The sequence below is a fragment of the Suillus subalutaceus genome (genome assembly GCF_016647625.1).
Source record: "Suillus subalutaceus strain FC151 chromosome Unknown DFJ58scaffold_60, whole genome shotgun sequence".
Lineage (NCBI taxonomy): Eukaryota > Fungi > Basidiomycota > Agaricomycetes > Boletales > Suillaceae > Suillus > Suillus subalutaceus.
Genome location: NW_024540309.1, coordinates 51949 through 64685, shown reverse-complemented (window position 1 = coordinate 64685; position 12737 = coordinate 51949). Strand labels below are relative to the sequence as shown.

At 48.9% G+C, this 12737-nt stretch overlaps 4 protein-coding genes across 4 annotated transcripts; 2 read left to right on the top strand and 2 right to left on the bottom strand.

The window, feature by feature from the left end:
- The first annotated feature begins 1807 nt into the window (after positions 1-1807).
- On the top strand, positions 1808-5021 carry DFJ58DRAFT_790885 (Rgp1-domain-containing protein). Its single transcript, XM_041390291.1, has 8 exons — positions 1808-2352; positions 2400-2786; positions 2812-3084; positions 3181-3321; positions 3374-3502; positions 3552-3839; positions 3890-4023; positions 4124-5021. Exons 1-8 carry the CDS (start codon positions 1911-1913, stop codon positions 4838-4840), a joined length of 2511 nt encoding a protein of 836 aa, XP_041243377.1. The 5' UTR covers positions 1808-1910; the 3' UTR covers positions 4841-5021.
- On the top strand, positions 5018-7912 carry DFJ58DRAFT_906396 (PSP1 C-terminal conserved region-domain-containing protein). The gene is given in 9 exon segments (XM_041395007.1): positions 5018-5129; positions 5185-5612; positions 5646-6252; positions 6272-6571; positions 6639-6927; positions 6960-7052; positions 7108-7215; positions 7265-7342; positions 7443-7912. The coding sequence occupies 8 exon segments, from the start codon at positions 5265-5267 to the stop codon at positions 7501-7503; spliced, it is 1884 nt and encodes a 627-aa protein (XP_041243376.1). The 5' UTR covers positions 5018-5129; positions 5185-5264; the 3' UTR covers positions 7504-7912.
- Position 7913: 1 nt separating this feature from the next.
- DFJ58DRAFT_790880 (anaphase-promoting complex subunit 11) lies at positions 7914-8868 on the bottom strand. The gene is made up of 3 exons (XM_041390290.1): positions 8554-8868; positions 8294-8395; positions 7914-8228 (listed from the first exon to the last, which is right to left on the bottom strand). Exons 1-3 carry the CDS (start codon positions 8717-8719, stop codon positions 8188-8190), a joined length of 309 nt encoding a protein of 102 aa, XP_041243375.1. The 5' UTR covers positions 8720-8868; the 3' UTR covers positions 7914-8187.
- A 637-nt stretch (positions 8869-9505) lies between these two features.
- Positions 9506-9875, bottom strand: DFJ58DRAFT_790879 (uncharacterized protein). Its single transcript, XM_041390289.1, has one exon. The coding sequence runs from the start codon at positions 9766-9768 to the stop codon at positions 9511-9513; it is 258 nt and encodes an 85-aa protein (XP_041243374.1). The 5' UTR covers positions 9769-9875; the 3' UTR covers positions 9506-9510.
- Positions 9876-12737: the final 2862 nt, after the last annotated feature.

Genomic DNA, 12737 nt, shown 5'->3' with positions numbered 1-12737 from the left:
CCGGTGCTAGACGAAGGATGTGTCAGTGTTTGGAATGAAGTGGACTGAGTGTTTCTCACGTACCGAGCTTCCACGAGCTGTTACTTCGCTAGTTGTGTGAGTCGAATCCCTCCGAGTCGATGAGTTGCCTTTTCTCATTGTGAATAGCAGTTGAAGGGAAGCAAGATAATGAGAAGAGCCCTAGGGCCTACACCATTTATATAAAATAATATGCCATTATTAGTACAAGCCTCGAGGCGTTGCAACTGTTGAATCATATTGGGTATAGAGGGGAAGAATCTAATCGTCCAATTGACTTGTAGTACTCCACGGGTTCTGATTAGGTACCAAGATCAAGCCCTCAGTGTTGTCTAAGGTTTATGCGTCAAGTTCATCTTTACTCACGAGTATCACCAGCGAGGTTCCATGCATCAACTAATCTTAATTCACACTCTTCTCCTCGTCGCACCCACCGATCACCCGCTTCCTCCAGCGTGTCCACGATGCACTCTTGTCAATTGGGCAGATACAAAAGACAGACGACTCCGCCATCTTCAGTGATTGAAGGTGCAAAAGTCCAACATCGTCGCGTATTCGTGTGTTCCAGGCTCTCTAGATCAGATCGCATTAGTACTGGTGGTACTAAAATTTGAAACTTTGGAAAACTCGCTTATGTAAACAACACGCCTCAAACTCCCGGCTAAAGCTTCAACAAACTCAGCCTCGATGCACCTCAATTCAAAGTCAGGTATGTACCAGGGCGGTGTTTGAAACGCCATGCCCCCTAATACTCGTCAAGGTGCCCTCTGTTCTGCAAGACTTCGAGCTGACGCTCGAGTGTGCCCGAAGGCGACGGACCCTCCGGCACCCTCCACACCCGGAGTGCTCCAGCCCAGCTCGATCTAAACGTCGATGGATCAATTGGGCTTCTGTTTGGGATTGATATTGGTGTCTGAAACAAGCGACTCAGCGTCGTGTCGTTGTCCAATTGCCGGCTTAGTGGACTAGGCTAGTAGCAGATTAGGTTGTACAAGAAACCAGGGCATCAGATGTCTCGAACGACGAGGAAGATGGTAATACACATGACGTCGCTGCTAGTGATGTAAGTAAATGCTCCTCCGAGGGAGGGGGTGGATATTTTTTTAAAATTTCGAATAAAAGCTGTGTAGTCTGAGCAGGTTGAGAAAAAATCGACAACGCTAACAGTGGTACTCACAGGTAATTGAGTGGTGTTTCCTGATGGCAGGAGCAGTACTGTATATCGCTCACCGCCGTGGTTAGCATGCATATCAAAAGGGTAAGCCTCACACAAAGCACGGTAGAGAGTGGGAGATTTACCCTTGGCAAGGTAAAATTCATCTGATAAACTGACATAACATGGGATAGACATGACGGAACACACGCACGTCGTCGTCCATTCATGAAGAGCGGCGGGCGAGGCAAAAAGGAGGCAAAAGGTAAAACATAACCCTGCCAAGGTCACAGGTGAACCCAATCGATCAACGTCAACGTCCAAACGCCAGCCAAACACTCCCAAACAACCGAAACTCTAATAGAATCTGAGATTCACGTGCACCAGTTGAAATCAAAACTGGAACAATAATAATATTAACGCGCTCAAACGTGTACTTGACGCGCAGGCCATGATAGTCGTCAAGGTGCTAGGAAACTTTTGAAACTGAGCAGTGAGATGCAGTGAGTCTAGATACGAGGAAGTGGGAGATATCAAGACTCTGTGGGTATAACCCGAGTAACACGTGGTAGGTCATAGCACAGCGTAGACATGGCATGAGTCGGCGTAACCTCGCCTGGGATGAGTTCTCATATGTGTGGAAGCTTGTGTTATATTTAAGGGTGGAAGGTGTTTTCTTTCCCTCGTTCATATCATCATTTAAAGCTCGGATCGACGACATCATACCTAAAGCTCAACCATGGACTCAACAGACACAGATCCCTCTATCAAAGTCAAAGTATCCCCAACCCAAAGCGCATACTTCGCAGGCGAACCATTCACCGTTGCAATCACATTCACCAATACCCGCTCAAACAACACATCACCCATCTCAGCAGTGTCAGCACCTGCGCCAGTTCAGAAATCACACAAACGAAATGCACATTCTATAAGCTCTGCCCCGCTTGCTAGGCCTCCTACGTCTCCTGGCTTGAGCCCACGTCCACCAGATTTTGTTAGAGCGCTTGGTATTGGCATTGGCGAAGAGGGGAGGAAGGGATTGATTGGAGCAGTGGATGGGAAGGGGAAAGGCAAGGAAGTGCTTGAAGCCAGCCGTAGTGCATTGGAAAAGGCCAAGCGCAGTGCTAGCGTGGATATTTCTGCTAGTGAAGAGTATGTACAAGCTTATGAAGTAGATTCAGGTGAGTCCTTTATCCTCGTCCATTTGACTCGTTCTAAGTGATCGCAGTAACACCACGCACGACCTTCCCCATACCCCAGAACCACCCGCACGCACGCAAACAATCAGTATTCGACGGCCACCTCCAGTTAAACGAAGTACAGCCCCCCTTGAACACATCTACATCCACACTAGACCCAATCGCAGAAACACCCGCTCCCCTCACCCATTCATACCCCCCTCGCAAACAACCACACCAGGCACTTGGTCATGGTCACCCACCCATCCCAGTCCCTCATTCTAACACCACCAAACCCCTCCCCCCAAACACAACACTCCTCCTTTACTCATACGCCCAACTCTCAGGAACAGCACACATCCTCCCACAAGCTACACCAGCAGCCCTATCCAACCTCCGCGCACATCTCCTCAAAAGGCCCGTCTTGGGAGGGGGAAGTATGGATATCGCTCGTACCCGCAGGCCCCATTCACTGTTCTACCAGTCTTACAGGTTCCCTATTGAGCTTATTAAGTCCTTCCAGTTACAGTCCTTCAGTCGGGAGATCGAGAGCCCCTTCTCTCACTTCGCAAAGCGATGCGTCTAGTACAGGCGTTGGTTTGGGTTTGGGTCTGAGTGTCGGAGCAGCTAATTCCGTGGAAGGAGAAGAAGAAGAGGTGCCACTCCCTGTATTCGAAGTACAACCTGCCATGCTGGCCGTCGATCTGGCCTTGAGTCCCGGAGAAAGTAGGACTTGTGAGTACCCTACCTCTTCTTCGTATAATCACGCTGATGCATGACAGACACATACACTCTCCCCCCTCCCCTCAACCCTCCCTCCCACATTCAGAGGCCGCATGATCCGCTTCTCATACGAACTTGTAGTCGGTACGTGCCGGAGAGGCGATAGCAGCGATGGCCCCGCCACTTCTGTCGGCGTGACAGTGAGCAGGGTAATGAAAGTCCCTATCAGGGTATATAACTGGGTCAGCGGTGAGTCTGTCCTTCCCAACCTTGGTCCTCCGATTTTAACCAATTGATACAGTCAGCAAACCACAACGCCCTTACGACCTCCTCCTCCCCGTGCGTAAACACGACGGCGGGAAGATCACAGATCTAAGCAGCGCGAGTGGTGATGTAAAGAAAGACTCGTCTTCTTCCTCGTCGAAACCTTGTACGTCCTCTTATATTTTACGCAGCACAGAATTTTGAATTGGGGATAGCACCGACTGTATCACCCTGTGACCCCCTTGACGACCTCCGCGCCTACGGTGAGAGGCTACTCGAGACATTCCCTGCGGAGGGATCGACGGGCGTGAGGATTAAAGAGCCTGCTGAAAGCGTGCCTGAGAACATACCTTCCTCCTCCTCCTCCGGACTTGCTTCTGGGAGTGGAAGTCAGGTAGTTCTGGATCCTCTCAGGGCATTCGAAAGAGAGAAAGAGGGAGGAGAGGGAGAACTAACGGGATGTCGAGAAGCTGTCGAAATTTTAACCCGAAATCCCAAAAAAGGCACGTCTCAGCGTTTATTATCTCTTTGCAGACTACTAACTCCCCGCCAGCCTCGTACGACGTGACAAAAGACGATGTCAAAGTCGCTGTTCTTACATTCACGAAGAGCGCGTATAGGCTTGGGGAAACTGTTTTGGGCGTTGTGGAGATTAATGAGCGGGACGGACGGGGGAAGGTGATTTCGGTGAGTAGTTTGTTCTTGATTCTGTGTTTTCCGCATCGTTCCTTTCTCAAAATTTGCATCGGCTTATCATTTTCGATTTTTTTGCTAATACATCTCACAGCTAAACGCAACGCTAGAAACAACCGAAAGCCTCCCAGCCTCTCTAGGAATCACGAACACAAGCACAAGCACAAGCACCACGCGCCGCATCCACGCAGAACACCACGCCTCATTCACAGGCAGCACCCTTCGCACCACATTCGCACTTGATATACCCAGTGACGCATGTCCTGGATTCGGAATTGTGTGCTCATCTCTTCCCTTACTTGGGAACGGCCATATTAACGGGTCTGTGTCTGGGAACGGTACCGGTACCGGATCTGTACCTGGGAAGGCAGGGGGATTAACGTGGAAAGTGCACCTTACGCTATTGGTAGGTGTAACAGCGCCGAACGCACGGGTGCGTGGGTTAACGAGGGATGGAGCGCCTACTGCGTGGGGAAGTGCGTGGCGTGCCCCTGTGGGGATCGCTCCTGAGCAACAAGAGGTGCCTGTTTCACCTGGGAGCGTTGCGAAGGAGGTCGGAAAGCAACCGCAGCAGCAACAGAGCTGGGCTTCGTACCTCATGAGTTCATTCCTTGGGACTGGGGAGAAGGAGTATCATGATGGGGATGATATTGATGATGATGAGGTTCCTGCTCAGAAAGGGGAAGAGGAACAAGAACAGGAGGGAGATTGGAGGGATGTACAGGTTGAGATTGTGGAGTGTGAAGTGCCATTGGTCGTTTGGCCCGGTAACACGGCGTTCAGCGCTGTAGATGTTGTGTTCGAGGTTTGACCTAGTCTTGACTTTGCGCATGACCTCCTCTACGATCGAGATCATGATCTAGATTCCGCGGAAGGATCCGTACGCCCCACGGGGCCTTTGTCTTTCGGCGGTGGCGGGGGAATATTTATCGAAAGGTTTTTCTTTGTTTGTATGTATGTTATTATTTTAATTAAAAAAATGGTGTTCGTGATCGAGCTCGTGACCCATGATGGTGCGAACCCGAGACTCAACAACCTTTCGCTTTTAACTTCAACTTGGTTCTTTTTTCAGTTACAGTGTTTAGAGCATACTAGAGAGGGTGAGTGGGTTTCAGTCATTATCATGAAAATGTCGTTTAAATGGAGGATTTGAAGTGTTAGAAACTAATTAGTGAAAGTGCCGCCAGCTGTCGTAGGAACCCGCTAACTAGCTGTTCTCGCCACCGCCAGCTGTCATGCAACATCTGCCTGAAGAGCACGACTTTAATCGCAGACATCGGTTCCTTGACCCAGACCCAAATAATTCTGGTCGGGAACGAGCAACAAGTCAACCACCAAGAACAAACCTGACAAGTCTACGCAATCAAAACTCTCCTTCATCTTCACCATCTTCATCTTCATCTCCCTGGTCACCACGCATGCTCCAACAACCAACCCGCACAACAACGACATCCACAACCACAACAGGTCTCCCAATGAGCGTACCAACCCGCAGCTCCTCCTTCTCAAACCCCCAATCAAACTACAGCTCTGCACTCCGCGAATCCCACTTCGAGTCTACGTTCGAAGACGACGAATCAGAAGTACTTTCAGATACCTATGATCATCATGATGAGGACCGCTACCTACCCACTTCATCCCGTGGCCGTTCCTATGCTCCCGATCTCACCCGCAGCCGCTCTCAAAGCCTCGCTACCACCACCACCCGTCCCACCTTAATTCAAACCCCATATCATCATTCCAACCCATGGGCAGACGCAGCTAACAATAACAACTCAAACCCTCTCAGTATTCCAGGTACTAGGTATGGAGAGATCAAACCACCCGCGTCTAGTCGTTATGGGAGCCTCGGCGCTATGGGCAGGTCCCCGCTCGCCGATAACGGCTATCCGAACAGGAACACCATCGATGTCTCCAATATGAGTCCGTTTGTTCGTGATGTCGGCCAGATCCTCCTAGACGACGGCTCTGCATTCCGAGAACTATGGGCGGGTATGAATCCTCCAAAAGATGAGAATGGTGGGGGTGGAAGTGGGACTACTAGTCGGAGACACAGCGTTAGTGTCGTTCAGCCCCGTAGGCCTACTATCGTGGGGTTTAATGCGCCTGAGAGCCCTGGGGACGAGACGCATGGACATACTCGTGTTGGCGTGTTTAATGCACAGCCGTTTGGAGGCAGGGGCGGTCTTATGTTTTCAGATGACGATTTAGCTGCTGATCTCGGTGTGCTTGAGCATGAAAGAGCCCGGTGCGCCGTCTAGCTCGTCAACCACGAGCCAGCCGTCCTCCCTCCCCATCTATCCACGCAGCCCGCCCTCCACAGACCGCGTATCCCCCTACCACCTCAACATCCCATCCGGCACGAGCTTTGCATCCCGCCAACAATTCGGGTCTCCAAGCGACAGCGCGCTTTCTACGGGCGGAAGTCCCCCTCGGGGGCATTTTGACCAGCAGATTTTGGATGCGCAGTATTCTCAGCAGCAGCTTACGGCGCGGTTCATCCCAGGGCAGGGTATCCAGTACCTCCCTGCGCAGAACAACGGTGCTGGGTTCGCGCGCCAAGGCCCGCTCTCACCTACTACCCTCCCGCCCCATCCAACCCCAACAAGGCCCGTACTACCACCAAATCCAACGACGCCTCTCCGATGCGAGTCAAACTCAGCAAACGCCCTTGAGTGACCTAGGGAAAGGACTCCCTCTAAGCAGCGTCCCGGCCTCCTGGCCGCTCTTCATCGTCGAATTCAAAGCGGGACGTACGGATCTCTTCTATCTCACTGATTTGAGCCAAGATATCAGGGTTGGAGATTTGGTGATCGTTGAAGCGGATAGAGGGAAGGATTTGGGCAAGGTTGTGAATGATAGCATTACACTTAAGGAAGTGGAGGCGTTTCAAGGGAGGTTAGGGAGAGGGAGGCTGGCGAGGTGATGAGTCCTGGCGGGGTTGGTGCGGGAGCTGCTGCGACGGGGAAGAAGGAGATTAATCCGAAGATGATTTATGGGAAGGCCCAGGCTCATGATACTCAGTGCGTTTTTCTTTTTGGTTTTTGGGGCGAGTGTTGATTGATGGGGGGGCGACAGGCATTTAGTGACGAAGATGCAAGATGAAGTTAAAGCGCTGCAATTGTGTCAGAGTAAAGTTCGGCAGAAGAAACTTCCTATGGAGGTTATTGATGCGGAGTATCAGTGGTACGTTTTGTTTTGAACGAGAGGATACAGGGGGACTGATGGATCGCAGGGATCGACGTAAACTCACGTTCTACTTTATCGCTGAAAAACGAATTGATTTTAGGGAGCTTGTCCGGGAGTTGTTCCGGTGTGTCTTTTTTCCTGCTCGCGCTGTAGCTGTGCCTATGTCTATGTCTTGCTTGCTGTGCATGTGTTTACTCGCTCATTTGCTAACGATTTATCTACAGGTTGTATAAAACAAGGATCTGGATGGCCTCTTTACAAGGCCCAGGAGGGTACGAGCAGTAATTGCTCCCCTTACATCTATACAAATAAAGAAGAGGAGAGGAACAGAACGGAATCCCAATCCCCAAAACGCCCAATCACACGCAAACTATCACGATCACATGACGCCAGCCAATCTCACGAAATGTATGCATGTATGGTATGATCTAGATATGCAATATCCACACTCTTCATCGCACATCTAGAATCTTTTTGTTCATTCTTTCATTTGTTTCAAGTTCGAGTTCAAGTTCAAGCTATTTATGGAACAATGTTCGTTCATGTTCTGGTTTCTTTTGGTTTTGTATCGTATTTTGTCGCGTGTACGTTAGTGTAGAGGTTTTATTCTGTTTCTGTGGAGTGTGCTGGGAGGGACGGGGATGGGGAATGGCCCTGACGCCTTGTATTAGTATCGTATATCAATCTAAACTATATATTGTGGTGCTTAGGGGCGGGAATCGTATATGAAAATGTGTACGGTGCGTCCGCGTGTCGACACAGGGGCAGGATGTGGGATGAATACATGAGGGATCGGGATCACCATCAGGATCAGCGTTCATGATTGCAATTACGACTCGCACAATCAAGAATTTTGAGCTGTTAAGTCAAAGGTTGATCCGCCCGCAGCTCAGCCTCAAAGATTGATCCGCTGCTAACTCAAAGACGGATCTGCCCGCCGCGGTAAGCCGGTTCATACCGCCATCATATCTAACTCGCAGCCAACTCGTTCGCTTTTCGCTCAGCAGTGACTAAAGATTGCAGATATAACGCATCAGCAAGACTTGATGATATAGATACAAGATAAATCACGCACCCCAAGCACGTCGATCCATAGGACACTGCTGTTTCGAAGCAGTCGTTCCTAACCATTTGAGCAAGCAGTGCATGTGAAATACGTGGCTGCATTCGCCCCATACTGTAGTGATAGGGGGTTAGATGGGGGGTAATTGTTAGTTGTCGCGATTCTCTTGAAGGAAAGCAAGGTGGAAGGGGAACGTGACGAGTGGAACAAATGCACGATGCACGACTCACGACCAACAACGAAACGCACAAAGGAACGAAACTATAACTCACTCAAAGGACAATCATCCCCTGGCATCTTACACGACGGACAACACCCCTCAAACGGGACGCGACAGATCCCACAGACGTCGCCTTCGTCATCTTGATCGTGATTTACGTTTCCTGTGTTCCAGCGCCATTGAGCGACGGCGTTCCAGTGTTTGATGTGGACTTTCATCGATTGGTATGCGTTTGCGTGTTGCGTGGTCGATGACGAGTTTGTAGGAGTGTATGCGAGGAGGAGGATTTGGGATTATTTGGTGTTGTGTACGCGTCGTGGGTATTTAAGTCTGTTGTCTTGACTTTTAAATTGATTTGAACTCAAACCACTCATCGCACATGTGTACACACACGGGATTTGGTGCACTGATCCAGTATTTGTGGTGAAGCCATTTGGATCAACTGAATTGCTGATCCATAAATATAGGAGAGCATCTAGATGACTTGACACGGGGGAGATTGCACAACTGGTCCTCGTCCTGTCTTCATGAAGCTGATCAATCCTTTTGGACTTGATCAGCATTCTTGAAGGCACGGGAACGCATTTAGGATAGTTCATTTACGCAGTGGTGTTCGGGTTTGTAGCTCGCTCCGATCACCAGAGCGATATACAAGCCCGAACACCACTATACATGTAACCGATTGTGTGCTGGCGAGCTTCATGATCAGCGACACGAGCTAGATACGATCACGCAACTTTGGCTCAGCCTATGCCGCTCATTTGCTGCAATGTGCGCCATAGGTTGAACCAAGGTCGAGTCTGCCCAGGCACCTCTTTTGCGGCCATCGTGGCGCTCCTTGAAATCTGTCGTTAGAAAGGTCCACTGTTGCTTGTGGTTTGTGTTACTTCTTTTTCCCAGCGCCATCGTGCGATGGCGGTCTATTGTTATCATTGATGTTGGGTTGCATGGTACGTACGTGTCACTGTTATGTATGTATGACATACATTAATCCTAATCACACAGGCAGTTATGCCCTGCGAAGGGTACGAACTCTGGAGGGAGCCAGAGCGTGGTTCGTCGTGCGAGCATGAAGTCGTTCAAAGGACTTGACTGTACTTTGAGTTCTACTTCCGGTATTCGGATTTAGTCGGTTGCAAGTTGCAAGACCCAAACACATGATCTCGGCCTGCCACTTGGTACAAGTGTAGGTTGCTAGTGCCAGCAGTGATGCTAACATGATATCGGTTCGTCTAGATCTGACAGTCGGCCTCATCGATGATACCATCTCACGACACAGCAACCATAAGGTTCGCCTTGCCCTTAGTGCACAATGAAATCGGTTAAAATGGTGGAGATCGTGTTAATGTTCTTTAAGGTTGCTCCGGGTTTACCGATCATATTCTAGCATATATGACTTGTGAATTCAATTTTTTCTACAACCGCAACACTTGGGCTGGCGTCGTGCAGTAAGGGCAACGCAAACGAAATCAAGATCAGAGCAGTTTCGAGCAGCAGACGTTATCGCTGGTGCCGGCGCCTGCGTGTTCGTTCTTGGGTGTGTTGGTGTCGCCGTTTTATATTTGGTGTGCGATACTCAGACGTCTGGATTCCTTCTGTGTCTCAGCTAAAGAAAGGACGCAGAAACATTTTATATGTATCCAAGGTCTTCATATCACATTGAGAGTGCTTAATAAGGTACATGTATCCCCAAAAGCGTTTCAGTAACAATCCTAACCAGATTCATATGCGTATGGATATCGTATTTCCGCCTCGTGAAACAAAAGTGGAAGGCAAACTCCTTCACAAACATTGACTTGCCTCAACCTCGTGAAAACTCATTAAGTACACCTCGCATCGTTAAGCTACAGATGCACGAACGTGCCTCGCGCACTTTGTAATCACTTTTGAGTGAATCTTCTGTAAGCTAGTTGGCGTAAGTCAGGTGAGAAGACAAGGATGGAACGTTGAACGAGGCGAGAAGATGAACCGAGGACAGATTGCTAAGGAAATGCAGCAGTGTTGCATGAGTTGGCTCTCATTGCGCGCCCATTTATCTAAGCAATCATAAGCATGATTGTCATCACAGAGAAAAGAAAGACCAGCTAGTGGTTGGTGGAGGGCAGTAGACATTGATTTAAACATTGTCAGGACCTGTAGCTACTTACGTGCACGTGAAGAAATAGTACTAGTACGACGAAAACATTGCCCAGACCTATATCTTCTTTACAAGGCTCTACTTCGCAAAACCACATAACTTCAATCAATACCAAGACGAAAGTGAGACTGAATAAAAACGAATTCTCCTGCTGTTCCCGGCAGAGCATTGGATAACCGTTAGCTCCACCGACCATCTCCCGTGTTATACACCATTTCCAGTTGATATATGCACGCGCTCCTGGAAAGCGATTGAGGTCATGGCAGTTGCTGCATCAGAGTCGGCCACGAGCTTAGCGTGAAATTCTCGAACGCCAAGGATCAGGCGTGGCCCTAGCACAAACATCTGCACGACCGTGAAAATCTGAAGGAAGCCATAATAAACCAGAATTTCCGGGGAAAATTCGTCCTATATAAAAGATGAATCGTGGTGGCATGGAGAGGTCAGTGAAAAATTGACATACTGTCGCGAATGTCGGAGAAAGCACAATAAGCTGGAAGCAAGAGATAGCAACAGAGCTGGCATGTCCAATTCTTTAGCGAAAACGGGAACCATGTTCATAATATGAGCTCACCTCGCAAAGTAAAGCACATGAGTTTTGATCAACACCGTGAAACAGTCCCGCATAATCCCTCCTGTCGAATGTTGTCGGAGTCCACGGAAGTGTTTGACAGCAATCCAAGCTGCGAGACACAATGTGAGGACCTCCCACACAGTAGAGAGTATCCAACCAATGGAACCCAGAAGTGCTATATCTTCCGTGTAGCCAACCGAGCACTGATAGGTGCCGGAAAGTATGAGTTGCTCTTGTATTCGTCAATGAGCCCCATGTACATTTTTATCATGCACAATTAAGCGTACCCCCTGAAGCACTAGTCGTCATCATTATGGCTCCCACTCCATTGAAAATTTCGATAGCCACGGCGGTGACAATGAGAAATATCAGGATCTTTCTGGATCGTTGATACATGGCATACAACCGAGTGATCATGATGACTAGCAGCATGTTTCAGTCAAGTCAATATCACTGAGGTCTCACGAGTGCCAAGCTCACCCCACAGCATTGTATATACCAACATACCCGTCCAACTCCATACGAGATACACAATCCGGCCTGACGAATGCCGTTAGTGATCAGCCTCGGGTAGCACACACTCCAACAGACTCACATCTGTGGCAGTATAGCGTGGCAATCATTAGTGAACCAAGAATTTAGTAAGGACCACACCCACTCCTACAGGGCACCACAGTTAATTGGAGGGGAGTAGTAGGCATGTGGGCAGAAGACTCACCGTATCTGTCAGCGAGATGGTCGGAACACTGACTGTATGCCGTTAGTTAGAAGAAACAAAGATAGCGAATGTACTAAGAAGACATACTCAGCATGTACAGGCTGATTATAAGAGATGGACGATTAGCACAACCTCAATTGTTCAACCTTCCGAACATACACAGCATATAAGATTCCAATATAGCGCACCTAGGATGTTTTCAAGTTAGTACAACATGACAACCGTGACAGGCAAGTGAAGCTACATACACTGAGATACAGAACTGTCATTAAGGACCAGTGTTGCCTCTGGAATTAAGTGTATTTTCATGTGTTCTTCTGACATGCTAGGACTCTACTCACCCAGACGAATTCAATCTATGAACCATTCTTAGCAAGCTGACTGCTCTAGTTATAGCACTGACATACCTCTTGTCCCAAAGTAAGTGCTGAAAATGCTTGTAGGACGTCAGCAGTTCTTTAATCTATCATGCTCACCCCAATCATACGCAATTCCAACAGAGGCGGCAACTGCGAAACAGCCAAGGTTAGATTGAGACACCAGCCTCAACATCTGACTGCTCTCCACGAACCTACAAAATAGCTGGAAAAACGATATGCATCGATGGTCGGCCACCAAGCGGGATCATCTGAGACTATAGTCATATTGGTAGAAAATGGGGATGTGGGTCTCGGAGAGGTGAATTTGGTAGATGTATGGCGATGGCATATATACCACCATCCAGTGCTTGAATCACTGAAATGAGATCGAGGGATGATGTCCGTTGCTGCCTTGATTGATCAAACTAGGTAAAATCAATCCAGGGGC

What these genes read in the sequence shown, in the direction of transcription:
- DFJ58DRAFT_790885 (XM_041390291.1), top strand. Translation starts at nt 1,911, where the DNA reads ATGGACTCAACAGACACAGATCCCTCTATCAAAGTCAAAGTATCCCCA. An exon ending in TCCCGGAGAAAGTAGGACTT is followed by an intron (nt 3,085 to 3,180) that starts GTGAGTACCCTA and finishes CCACATTCAGAG; the next exon opens with GCCGCATGATCCGCTTCTCA. An exon ending in TTCTTCCTCGTCGAAACCTT is followed by an intron (nt 3,503 to 3,551) that starts GTACGTCCTCTT and finishes AATTGGGGATAG; the next exon opens with CACCGACTGTATCACCCTGT.
- DFJ58DRAFT_906396 (XM_041395007.1), top strand. Translation starts at nt 5,265, where the DNA reads ATGCAACATCTGCCTGAAGAGCACGACTTTAATCGCAGACATCGGTTC. An exon ending in TCGAAGACGACGAATCAGAA is followed by an intron (nt 5,613 to 5,645) that starts GTACTTTCAGAT and finishes CATCATGATGAG; the next exon opens with GACCGCTACCTACCCACTTC. An exon ending in ATTGATGCGGAGTATCAGTG is followed by an intron (nt 7,216 to 7,264) that starts GTACGTTTTGTT and finishes GATGGATCGCAG; the next exon opens with GGATCGACGTAAACTCACGT.
- DFJ58DRAFT_790880 (XM_041390290.1), bottom strand. Translation starts at nt 8,719, where the DNA reads ATGAAAGTCCACATCAAACACTGGAACGCCGTCGCTCAATGGCGCTGG. An exon ending in AGGGGATGATTGTCCTTTGA is followed by an intron (nt 8,396 to 8,553) that starts GTGAGTTATAGT and finishes CTATCACTACAG; the next exon opens with TATGGGGCGAATGCAGCCAC. An exon ending in TATGGATCGACGTGCTTGGG is followed by an intron (nt 8,229 to 8,293) that starts GTGCGTGATTTA and finishes TGCAATCTTTAG; the next exon opens with TCACTGCTGAGCGAAAAGCG.
- DFJ58DRAFT_790879 (XM_041390289.1), bottom strand. Translation starts at nt 9,768, where the DNA reads ATGGTATCATCGATGAGGCCGACTGTCAGATCTAGACGAACCGATATC.